Source organism: Cinclus cinclus, chromosome Z, assembly GCF_963662255.1.
Source record: "Cinclus cinclus chromosome Z, bCinCin1.1, whole genome shotgun sequence".
NCBI classification, from domain to species: domain Eukaryota; kingdom Metazoa; phylum Chordata; class Aves; order Passeriformes; family Cinclidae; genus Cinclus; species Cinclus cinclus.
The window spans coordinates 48,241,775-48,254,696 of NC_085084.1; the positions used below are offsets into that span (position 1 = coordinate 48,241,775).

Genomic DNA, 12,922 nt, shown 5'->3' on the forward strand with positions numbered 1-12,922 from the left:
TGTTTTTCAAGCAACTAAGGCTCAAATTTATGGAGTAATTTAAGGGTTCAAATAAAATCTTGAATAAGCATTGATAGTAAATACAAGGCAGAGAGTGTTAATACAATATGTTCACTCTGAGGAGAATAGCTGAAAGAAACTATGTTGTGGTGTTCTGTTGATCACAGTTAGTCCTCGTGAAGTAAATAATCATCCAATTACCGCTATGTTGATTGGAACTTTACCAACAATTTTCAGAATCTTTTTATGCTATGCGAAGTCAGTCAATACATTCTCTGAAGCCCTTTCTGAGGAGAGTTTAGTGCAAATGGCTTTCTGCACCTAATAGGATTTGCCAGTACTGAGGGGAAAAAAAATAATCAATTTGATAAAGAAGTCAAACTTTCAGACATTTGGGATCAGCAAATCAAACAAAAGCTGTTAAATGTTTTTTAAATCATACTAAGTATCTGTATATATTATCTCATCCCTTTTTTTTTACACTGAAGCTCTGAGCTTTAGGGTTTGATGTTCATGAAATAAAAAAGGAGCATTGTAAATAACTTCAGATTTTTCCATTTTGCGGTACAAACATAAACAAATAAAAAAATAGGTAAGAGGGAATGGGAGCAGCTTTTCTGTGTTGCTTGTGACACAGATATGTTCTCAGTTTGGTTGCAAAGCTGAGGGAATGACAAAATCATCCAAGCCTAGTTACAGGTAAAAGAGAAATGCAGTATTTCATACCATTCTAGAACCTGAACATGTCCTAGCTCACTAATTACTAATTACAGGGAAGCCTAAGAAAACATCTGAAGTTTAAATGCACATAGGTCTAAGCAGAGAAGTTATTGTTCAATGATTTAAATTTTCCTAACAACAGCAAAGGAAATACTATGACTTGATTGTAGAGGTTAGCTGATTGACTTTCAATAAAATTAATGCAGATTAGAAATGGAAAATTAGTTGAGTTTTTTACATGACTGTTCCTTAGGTTTTGAAAACTTCTTCATTTCTTGGACTTGATTTCATCAGTGTAATCCTAGTTAAATTTTTCAGTACCAATTTCAGGTTTGCATGAAAGTCCTATCAAATGTATTTGAAATTGAAATAGAAAACAGTGTTTTACCACATAAAAATTTCTTCATGTGATGCTATCAAAACCAGTGCATTAGCATAAATACTCCAGAGAAGTGTTCAAAAAGGCAGAATTGTCTGAAACACTTAGTTTATCAAATTACATTTTATTTATCTGCCATGTTGAGAATGTAAATATTGTGAACATCACATTAGTTTCAGTCCACAGTAACAACTAGGGCTGCAACAATGTGATTCAAAAGTGACAGTGAGAGGCAAGGGGTTATGTCTGACACTTGGAGCACAGTCAGGAAAATACATGGGTTTTTCTGACTGGGTGTGGAAAGCTGCTAGCAGAGGTAGTGCACAGGTACTGCTTGCAGGTTACAGTCATGTGCAGTCTGGAGTAATTTCAGTGTTACTGTAGGGACAGACTGGAAATGAAGAAGACCACAGAGTTACAGAAAGACTATTTTCTTTAGTGCCTTCAAAAAGAAATCAGGCAGAGCTGACAAGAGCATCTAGGAGAGCTTTGCTGTTTCTATTGCAGTCCATGTGAGAATAAAAGTTGTTTCTACAGGAGTGTTTTGTTACTTTAAAAGATTCTGGCCTACACTGGTAGTACAGGTTTTGCAACAGATTAATTATTTTATCTTCTCATCTTGCACTTGTCTCGTAAGACTCAGGATGGAAAAGGTACGCAGTCTACATTTCAACATCACTTACAATACCAAAAGTATGCGCTGATGTAGAACCATTAATTTTGGAAGCACTCAAAGCATTAGTAAGATGGAGCCACCCGCTGGCTCTGGAAAGTGGCAGGGTAAATACATATCTTAAAATGTTGCTACTAGGTAATATGATTACTATTCCTGAGCAGTTACTATTGAAGGCTTTTGAAGCATGCTGCCTTAGTGTCTCTGATGATTTTTTTCCATGTAGTTAGTCCACATCTCTTCCCTGTGTAGCCAAGCCTCCATTCTGTAATCACTGACATGCACACTTAGTTCTTACATCCCCTAGTGTGAAAGGAGGTTCAACAACAAAGTTAATTGCAACTTCAAGTCCTGTCCATGTAAGCTCTTATATAATTAAAAGAGCCAGAACAATAAAAAACAAGTCTGTACAGTAATTTGAAAAGGAATTAATGACATAACCCAGAAGCTATAAAGAGAGCTGTATCAGAAACTGAATATTGTTGCATATTATTATTTAAAAATTGTGGTGCTAATTACTGTAATAACAGATTCTGGATACAGATTAGATGCTGACAAGATGAACAAACTTGAAATACATGCTGTATATCATACACGTTTTTCCTGTAATACTTATTTTGTTCACAAAATGGACTAGGAACCTGACATAATTTTGCAAAGCAGAAGTTTTATTTTGCTGGACTTCACCTTGATTTATGCAAATTACACATGGTGTAAAATATGATTCCTCATATAGACCTCAATTTTGAGGGTCATTCCTGGGTGGAAAAGTGCCGTAAACACAACTACGACTGCAGATAAATGATGTAAAATTCAAATCATATAACGGGAGTATTAAAAGTCAGAATAACCCCAAAAGAAGAAATGGAATTATAAAGCCAGCCTAAACTGGTCAATGAACTTGGAGCTCTTTCAAAGTACATGTGCAGCAGCCATGGAAACAGGATGTTACTGCAAGAGAATTCTCTCCATGAGCACCCAAATTCCACCCAGTAACAAGAACAGTATAAAAGGATACACAAAAAAGTGTGTGGTGGGGACTATTTTTCTGCTCCTTTAGCAGGGCTTTTGGGATGCTGAGAGCTCTTCAAAGCCTGGCTCTGAGTATTTTGCTGGACTGGCCACCAGGTAACTGATGCTAATGTAGTTTTTATATAGTTTATGAAGAGTGCTATTGTTACAGTAAGGATCAAATTTAATCCTACCTGCAATAATAATGTTGAAAAAATGTGGTTGGTTGTTGTAACATTAGACTGTATTTGAACTGGAGTCTTACTAAACATTTATTTAGACAAATCCCATAGAAGGAAGAACTGTTCAAGCTACAGACAGACAATATCTATTTTCTCCAATTATCAACACTGCCTGCAAATATACCTCTACCTATACAAAAAGCGAACTTTTTTGTCGGTCAGATTGCTATATTCTTTTCTATGCATAAGTATGGTCAGGAGAATGGAATTGTGATTTGTGGCTTGATCAGGAGGTAGAGAGTGCCTTTTTTTTTGGATTAGAAAATCATTAATATGGTAGTTTTTTAATTTTTTTTTTAATTTGTCATGATCTGAGGAGATACATGGTTGTGGTACCCACTCTGCATTCAGTGTGAGACAATCAGGTCCTTCTAGGTACTGAATTAACTGTAGACCTCTGAAACCCCTGGTTGTGTCACATGCAGAGCCTGTAAATCTTTCAGCTGTGGTAGCTGCAGGGTTTCTCTGGGGCTGTTAACAAGACTGCAAGAGTACTGCATGGATTGTGTGAAAGCAGCTAGAGAGAACCTGTAGTGAAAGAAGTTTTTGAGAACAAACTTGGTCTTCAGAGGAGAGACACTTCTTGGAGATGCAGCATGGGAAACTGAGAAATACACCACCTGGTGTAGTTTTCCAGAGAAGGATATTAGATTCACAAGATTAGAATTGGGTTGGAATAACTGACTATATATTCCCAGAAAAGAGAAGAGTGTACCAGGAAAACATTTTGATCCTACTGATGAGAAAATCTTGTCAAGTCCCAGGACCCAGTGAATCACAAGAATCATCTCGCAGACTTTGTACCCTCCAAACCAAAGGCTGAAAGCTGACATTTGCCTTTCTGGTAGTTGTACTAGGTGGATTAAAATCAATGTAAAGTTTGCTCCCATCAGCAAATTTAAAGTGTGGTATTGTGCAATCCAGTTTAACTCAGACAAATGCTGATTGGAGTTTGAACTTCCAGATGATATCTGCAGGAAATTTGCTGAGAAGTTTGTACAGTAAATTCAATCCGTCATTCTCTGATGGGAGTACTGTAACGTTCTTCCTATACCTTCTTCTGAATCTCTGTAGACATTACTAAAGTTAAGCAGTGGAAGAAAATATCTGCTGACTCACCACTTCTCCCTCTGTAAGCCATGGTTGAGGTACACAAGTGCACCCAGAGAATGTGGAGGCCAATAGGACCATCAGTGCCATGCAGATTATGCTATAGCCCTTGAGATTTCAATAATACTCCAGGTCTTTTTTACTGGGGCAGTTGTGACCTAATATATCACAGATAGCCCTTCATTTTAAACTGGATTTTAGGGAGTGACAGCTCCCTTTGGAGCACAAGCATGAAAATCCTGAGTCTGTTTATACTGCTGTCAAATAATCTAGTATTTTATGTACCTTGCTGCTTTCTCATTCATGTAACAAATATGTGATGGTTTTGTGCTGATTTTGTAATCCAAAAGAAAGTAGAAACCCTGTGTGAAATCATGTTTCACCTTCTGACTCAACTCTGCCCCCAGTGGACAGTAGAACTTTTGCTATTTAAATATATTTTTCTTTGTAATTAACGTATATTGTAATGCTCCTAGGGCTTTTTAGATATATGCATTAATATTTTATATACAGTTTTCAAATTGCTGTAATATTTGCATGTAAGAAACCTTTTATTTCAAGATGCAACCACCCTAGTTTTTCTCAAGTTTTTTTTATTTTTTTTATCTGAAGTGATTTTTTTAGATGACTAGTTAAGATTGAAACAAAAGAGATCCCATATGTGTGGAATCTCATATTTCATTTTCATATTTTGCATGCTGCCTGGTATACCCAGCCCTTCAATTACCTCACTATGAATTTCAGTTTAGTTGCTAGATATATTTTACAATTGCACGGTGTATGTCTCAAAGGTAATCCTCTTGAAGATAAAAAAGTATTTGCAAAAAAACTGTGGTCTTGGTATGAGTGATTTGTTTGCCTTGTGAGCCAGGTTCTTCAGAGGTCATTCAAACCTTCTGCTGTGTAACAGGATCTCTGGGACACCTACGAAGCCAGATTTCCTGTTGACTTTGTGCCTTCGACAGCAAAACTCACACTTCCCCGACTACAGGAATCTACTTCCTGATCTATTGATTCATTGCTAGCTCAACCCCCACGCCTCACTCTTTAGGATACTTCTGGAGAAGCCTAATGCCCAGACAATCTGTCTTCAGATGAAATATTTTAGTGTTAGAGTTCTTAATCCTATTGAAGAAGGGAACTGAGTAAAATCCAAACTGTCACAGACTTCACACATAAGTCACTGTTTACTAATGGCTGTTTTACATGAGATCACTGTTTACATGATCTCCCACGATGGCTAATTGCTGTGCATGCTAATGACCAGGCTGTGAGAGCCCTGTGAGGGACCCATGGCTGAGGCAAAGGGTAGGTGTGGGCCTTGGGCAAAGAGATGTGTGTCATGCAAAGCACTCCTGTGGGGACAGTGATTTGTGTATTTGGCCTATCCATGCTGGAACTGGAGGTCTGACTCATGGCAGGCAGTGTTTATAGCCATAGCACTTGTATTTGTGGATTATTCTTCAAGTATTTGGAAAAAAAACACAAACAAATCCATACAAAATGTCTATATATTTGGTTAAATGATAAACATTAATTGAAAGAGCTGAAATTGCTGTTATTATCAGCCACTGAAGGGAAAATCCTTGACTATTATATTCTGTAATTTAGCTCCATACAGAATCATCCAGATATCAAAGTACTACTAAAGCTCATTAGTGCTCCCTGTTGTCCCTAGATATAACTTTGTATCTGGCAGCACTTCCTAGGTTCCTACCTAAGTAGGCTACTGTCCTTTAGGCCATCCACATGTACTCATCCCAAAGCAAAGTCATTCAGTGACCAGTTAGCCGAAGAAAGAATGGGAATGTGGCTATTGCACTCAGTGGTTCTGAGACTGATGTATCTAAAATGCATTTCAAGCATGTGTCTGCCCACCACCAAGCAGTTCTTGCAGTTGGCATTTCCAGGTATTGAGATCTCCCATTAGAACTTCCAACATCTGCAGTACAAAGCCAGGTGAGTGCTTCAATAAACCCCCCAGTAACATGCCATGGTCTTAGCAGCAGCAGTTGCTGATAACCTTCCCCTGAGTTGGAAGCATATTCTGCAAGTTCAAGCTGTATATTTTTTATATACTCAATCAGCTCAGCATTGTATGAAAACTGAATTAATTAAATTTATCTATATGTTGCTTTGTGTTTTCTTATATTTGCCATACTCTTTAATTCCTCACGTACCTGATTTTTCAGGTGATCTTTCCAAATGCTAGCTGCATAAGGACTGCTTGGCCTCCAAGATCTGGCAAAAAAGGGTGCACTGTGATACATGTTGAGGTAAGTTTGTGTTTTTTTTCTGCATAATTTACAATGCTAGGAGACCTTTAAGAGACTTCTATTTGTAAGGGAAAATAAAAAAAGTCTAGAATACTTTTTTAATAAGGAAGGGTTGGTAATCCTAATATGTGATGCAAAATTCATCTGATGGGTTTACTTTGTGAAGTTACAACTGGGCAGAGTGTTTGGTTTTCAAGATTTTTTGGGTTTCAACTTTAGTTTTCAACCAAGAAAACTTTCATTGCTTGTTTGGGTCTTTATGGTTTTTTGGTTTTTTTCTCTTTGAGTCAAGTTTTTGATTTTTTTTTTTTAATTTTTATTTTTTTATTTTTTCATTTATCTGGTATCTTCCTGTTAGATCGCTGCCACATTTCATGCAGTAAAAACTATTGCTGCAGTAGCTGAAACATAGAAATGAGTTACCTGTTTCACAGAGTTCTCAGGCACCCCAGGTCAACACGGTATGAGGTATTAAAGAGGAAAATAAAGTGACCAAAAAGACAAGAGTGACCTGTTTTTGCAACAGGCAAGTAAAATTCTGCTGAGCTCTGTGCTCAGGCAGCTGTGCTGCTGTTTGTACACACTAGGTCACACTTGCTGTGCAACAGTTTGGGGATGCAGATTTCATGTTGTAGTCATCAGTATTGTTGTAATTCTGAGATCTCCTGGAAAGCTCACCCCTCTCCATGTGGTCCTGAAGGTAAAGCAAACCCCCCCCTTCAGACAGTGGTAGACTATGACCTGCTCATTAAGTCTTCATCGTTGGCTCAGCTCCCTCTTATAATTCCCCTTTTGGGTGGAGCAATGTGTGCTGCAGAGATGGAAGGAAAGCTAAAATACTTGGCTTAGAAAGAGAAGATTCCTTCTCTATGAGAAGCAGGAAAATCTGTGTCACCTGAGAGTCAATCTGCATGTGGGTTTAAATCCTGCTATTGAGTTCCCTTGTTGCAGGACTGTAAAACACGAAGAGCTTTTGTATTATTAGTGAGTGGGTGTCCACATCTGGGTGTCCCAGCTGATAAGAACCTTCTCCCAAAACTTGTGGGCTGAGTATGGCTGCTGAGGTGAATAATCTATTTTAAATACTGGTTTGCTTCACTATTTGCTGTGCAATTGAAAGCGTTTATCATTTCTGAGAAGCATATATTTATAGCTTTTCTTTTATGTTCCACATTAAAGGGCTTTGCATATTTATTAGCTGATGGTAGCAAGCATTATATATTTCTCATTTGTTTGTGGTTGCCTGTATTTCCTGCTGTTAACAGTCCAGCAGAAAGCCGAAGGAAGAGCTTACATCACTAGCAGCACTTAGGCTTTTACACGGGATTTTCAAAAGAACACATCCACACAGAACTATTTTCAAAAGATGGACATTTACAGGTAATCACAGACAACTAGGAAAAATAACTGAAGTGCACCTTCTGTGTGGCTGTCAGAGCTTCTTTTATATTTGTAAACTTCCAGCCATGTCCCAATTTGCCCTGGCTGTTTTTCATTTCATATTTCAAAGGAAAGTGCTCATTTTTTAATAACAGTGCTGATCCCTGTTTCAAGGCTGGTTAAATTTGGTGCTTGCTTTCTGCCAGCAAGGTTTTACACAAATGTATACACTCTTTTGTGATGGAGAATATAATAGTGAAACCACTGGATGCTTTATTTTCTTTCCCACTTAGCCAACAGATGGGGTGCAGCCAACTGCTGCTCCCTAATGGGTCATTTTTTTCCCTGAGGAAAGAAGTTTTCAAGGTTTGCACTCTTACAGTAAGTTGCATTCTGTTTTCTTCTGTTTCATTAGGGTGAAATGAAACCTCACTCATCTTTGAGGTTTCTTTATATGACTCTACATATGTAGTCCACAGGCTTCTCCTCCTGCTTCGGGCTGTGTTGGGATACGCCGGAGACCCACGCCATGGGCGGCCAGGCAGCCTGGGGGGTGCGCCCCGTTTGCAGGGCATCGGGCATTCCCAGGCGAGTACCAGTCGCTCAGGTGCACTCAAAACCAGGCGAGGCACGCCCGTGGCGGGGAAGGCGAACGATCCCGCTGATCATTTCCCTCTCGGCACTGCCAGCCCGACGAAACGGAGCCGCGCAGGGAGCCCAGCGGGATCGGTGGGGCGGAGAAGCGGGAGGAGCAGGTGAGGGCGGAGAGGTGCCCCCGCCGGCCGTGCCGTGCCGTGCCGTGCCGTGCCGTGCCGGGGGCGGGCGCAGGAGGATGCTGAGGCCGGGCAGCGGAGCGCATCCTGACGCAGCGGCGGCCCGAGCCGCGGCGGGCGGGCGGATGGCGGGCGGCGGCGGAGCGCCGCGGGGCTGAGGGGTGGGTGGCGCTGCCGCCGCGCCACTCCGAGCTGTGCAGCGCCGTGCCGCGCCGTGCCGTGGTCGGCCGGGCGCCGCTGCAGGCTGGCCCCCTGCGGCTGCCTGCGGGGCGGCAACGGCGGGCGGGCTGCCGGGATGATCCGGTTCCGGAGCTCCAGCATCAGGTCGCTGAGCGCGGAGATGAAATGCACCGTGCGGCTGCTGGACGACTCCGAGATCTCCTGCCACATCCAGGTGCCGGCGCTGAAAGGGGCGGCGGCGGCGGGGCGGCTCGGGCAGCGGTGGCTCCGGGAGCCGGCTGCGGGCGGCGCCTCGCGGGTCGCAGGGCCGGGGCGGCGGCTGGGTTCGGCTCGGCCGGGCCGGGCTCGGCCGGGTTCGCCTAGGTTCGGCCGGGCTCGGGTGGACTCGGCTCGGCGCGGCCGCGGCGGGAGCTCCGCTCCCCGCACGCCCCGTTCTCGGCGGGGGCTCCGCGCACCTGCGGCGCCGCTGCTCCTCCGCCTCCCGGCGCTGCGCCACGGCGTTTCTCTGCACGGCGTGGAGCCCGCCCGGCCGCTGCTGGAGCCGCGGGATCCGTCGGGCTCCGGCACCCCCGGCACAGCGCAGCCTTCCCGCGGGCGGGAGGAGCGCTCTGGGCTGCGGTGGCCCGGGCGGGGAAGGAGAATCCAGGCGGCGACTTTCCCGTCCCGCGAGGCGATAACGGGGCGGCCCGGACGGCACCGCGGGCTGCGGAGCCGCTGTGCGGGAGGACTCGCTTTCCTATACCGGGAAAGAAAGCCCTGCCTTGGAGGCAAGGCCCGCGGCGTGAGAGGGAACCGCTGTAACCGAGATAGCGGGCAGAGTTCAAAATGAAGCTCTGCCCCCTCTTCCTCTTCACCTAAGACAAAAGATAACTTGGAGCAGGCTTTCCAGTAGTAGTAGATGCTGTGTGGTTGGGGAAAAAAAACAACTTCGCTGTAGTCCCTCTTCCTAATTACTGAGTCCCTCTTTTTATTCCTTCAAGTCATAAGGATAAAGATGCAAACAGTGAGGAGTCTGTAATTTTTTGGTGGAGGAGCAATGTTTGTAATGTGTGAAAACAGGGGTGTTTCAAGTGTTCCAATAGGAACTGTAACTCTGGTTACGCTATGGAAGACTTAGAGATTCTTACAGATTTAACTGCAAGCATTAAAATCAAGTTACCCTCTGAAATTTCTGTAGCGTTCACAGAATAACAGAGATGAACTTAGCATCCAGATCAGAGGATGTGAGTGGTCTTTTAGGAAGTTGTTTGTCACTCACAGTTGGTGTTTCTGTCTCTCTGAGAGAAAAGGCTCTTGCAGCTTTAAGTCGAGTTGGTAATCTTGTACTAAGACCATTATGGCACCTCCAAGTGCCATGAAATTTAAGTTCCATTTTTGCTAGGACTGAACTATGGTTTTTGTTAGTTCCAACAGAGCTATTTAACACTAGAATAGAGCTAAACTCCCCCAGTTATCGTTATAAAAACAATTCCAGTTAAAAAGGACCTAAAACAATCACCTAGTCCAACTGCCTGACTTCCTCACAGCTCACCAGAGTACAAAGCGTGTTACTGAGGGCGTTGTCCAAGTGTGTCTTTTTAAGGTACTGACAGGTTTGAGGCATCAGTTCCATTAAGCTCTAGTGTTTGACCACCCTCATGGTAAAGAAATATTTCCTGATGTCCTGTCTGAACCTCTCCCAATACAGCGTTAAACCATTCCCATTCCACATTCCTGGATGCCAGGAACAGACCAGCACTCCCTCTCCAGGTGCCCTCCTCAGGAGCTCTACAGAGCAATGAGGTCACCCCTGAGCCTCCTTCTCTCCAAACCAGACAAACCCAGAGCCCTCAGCCGCTCCCCACAGGGATGTGCCTTCCAGCCCTTCCACCAGCTCTGTTGTCCTCCTCTGGACCATTCCAGGACCTTCCCACCCTTGTCAGACTGTGGGGCCCAGCACTGCACACAGGACTCAGGGTGAGGCCGCACCACGGCTGAATCCAGCAGGATGATCCCAATCAGGGCTGGTGATGCTGTGTCTGATGCTCCCTGGGATGGGGTTTGCCCTCCTGGCTGCCCAGGCACACACTCCTGACTCACCCTGAGCTGCTGCCAACCAGCACCCCCAGATCCCTTTGGCAGGGCTGCTCTGCACACTCCTCTCCCGGTCTGTGGTTGTGTGGTTAAGTTACTCTTGAGCAGCATGTAACCTGAAAGTAAGAGGAAATTACTGAATACATTTTGTATGTGTATCATTCTAGGGCTCTTTTTATTGAAGATCATGGTTATAAGATTTATTGGGTAAGAAGCAACATGGCCTTCAGAGTCTTTTCTTGGAGCTTAATGCAAGCTTTGCATAACTTATTTGGCATCTTTAAAAATTGGTCTCTTTAAACAACCCTAGATTTAAGGTCAGAATCTGAGACAGTGTTATGACAGATTTTTAGATTTGAAGTATTCAACAGATTTCCACGTGCTAGAAGTATTCCCTTCAATGCCTGCAGGGTATTAAAAAAGAGTTACTTTAGGTGTTATGTTGGGCAGGGTGAGGCAATGGGTTCAGAACCAGCTGTATGGTATTCCATCATTGTGGCTCATTCTGCAGGCAGGAGAAAAGTCACTATTGAAAACATTTTAACTATTAGAGTTCTAAGGGTAATTCTGAAGATTGAATTCTGTTATAATCTCATTTAAATCTTGCTTTTCTGAGTCTGCACACTGATAGAAACATTTAAAATGCAGGAGTAGCTCAGGTTGTTTATTCACTTGTGTGTGCATAGCTTTTAAGACACTAGACTAATGAATCTCAAACCACTCAACTTTTTGCCTGTAGTCTCTTTGTCAGACCTGAAACCCACACTTGCCTGTTAGATCTATATGTGCATATTGATGCATGTTGACTGGGACAAAATAGCTCAGATGATGTGCTGCTGGGTTAACAGTAGAGATGCCAGGGTTGTGCCAGCTGGAACATGTTGGACAGCTGTGTTTTGGTCATTAAGAGGATAAGAAAGTCTAATTCTCCAACACTGAGAAATGGCATCAGAGTCTTTTAGGGACACAGGATGCAGTAAGGAATGTGACAACTGAAATTATAGCTGTGCATTTTCAGGGAAAACGGGGGAGAGATATGTAGCTGGTCTGGATCATGAGGTGTGTAGTTATGATTTGCTGCAGTTTAGCACACTAAATGTTACCAAATCCTACATTTTCAATTATATCTTCCCAGCAGTCAGCTTGTACACATAGATTAGTATCACAGGACCCTGGTACTACTTCTGGGCAGAGGTGTATGCTAATTTTCACGTGTACTGTAGATCTTTGGTCCTACAAAATATGCAACAAGAATTGTATGTTGTTAATATAAAACAGTAGGAGGTAGTTTTAGGAAAAAAATAATGGAGCATATATATTTAAAAGCTGCATATGCATATGTATGGTTTTTTTCCTTCTTGTAATTTCTTGTAAATTTCAGTGTTTAGGTAGAAAAAGAATACACATTTTTCTTTTTCTTATTAAAGTTCCTTCCAAGCAGTGTTTCATCAAGCCACCAAGCTAATAAAGCCTGCTTTTGGAAATAACATGTTTTAGCAAATAGTCTAGTGACAGCATATGGAGCAGTGTGGGGAGAATCAGAAGTGAATCATGCATTTTCAGACTCCAGCCAACTAGTTATTGAGTTGTGCAGCATGTAGGTCACCGAGTTGCTCAAGGCTAGGTTTGCAGCTCAAAGGTCAAGATTCAGTGCATCGTCCTCCTCATCTGAGAGACTTTGTGACTGCAAAATAGATGAAGTGGTGACAGACATAGGAATGGGCTGGGGCCTGAGGGACACCTAACTATTTCTTGTGGTGATGTTTATTTTCCCATGATTTTTGTGAAGGCTCTCTGTGACCTGTAGTCAAGCAGTCTTACAGCAGCAGTAGGGTGAAGCTGCTGTGGCGCAGCTAAAATTGAGAGGTTATGAAAAACAGCCTGAAGGGACAGTGGCCACTGCCTGCTTCCATTTCTAAGAGAAGGAGATGACCTGCTTGTTCAGCCTGCCTGATAAAACAGAGAACCAGGGTTTGAAAGAGGGCGGTGGGGGAAGTAGGTCTTCAAAACTATTGGTAGTGAGTCTGGAGCTGCCAGAAGACCTCCTTTCTGGATGTATTAATGAGATACTTCTCAGTCAATGACATAATGGCTAAAAACTTTCA

At 42.9% G+C, this 12,922-nt stretch overlaps 1 protein-coding gene across 1 annotated transcript in view; it reads left to right on the forward strand.

Annotated features, from left to right (window-relative positions):
- The first annotated feature begins 8,859 nt into the window (after window positions 1-8,859).
- The window catches only part of FRMD3 (FERM domain containing 3), a 120,852-nt gene continuing 116,789 nt past the window's right edge, over window positions 8,860-12,922 (forward strand). Inside the window, exon 1 of the mRNA XM_062513136.1 lies at window positions 8,860-8,958. Coding sequence (XP_062369120.1) covers window positions 8,860-8,958 — 99 coding nt within the window. The remainder of the gene's footprint in view (window positions 8,959-12,922) is intronic.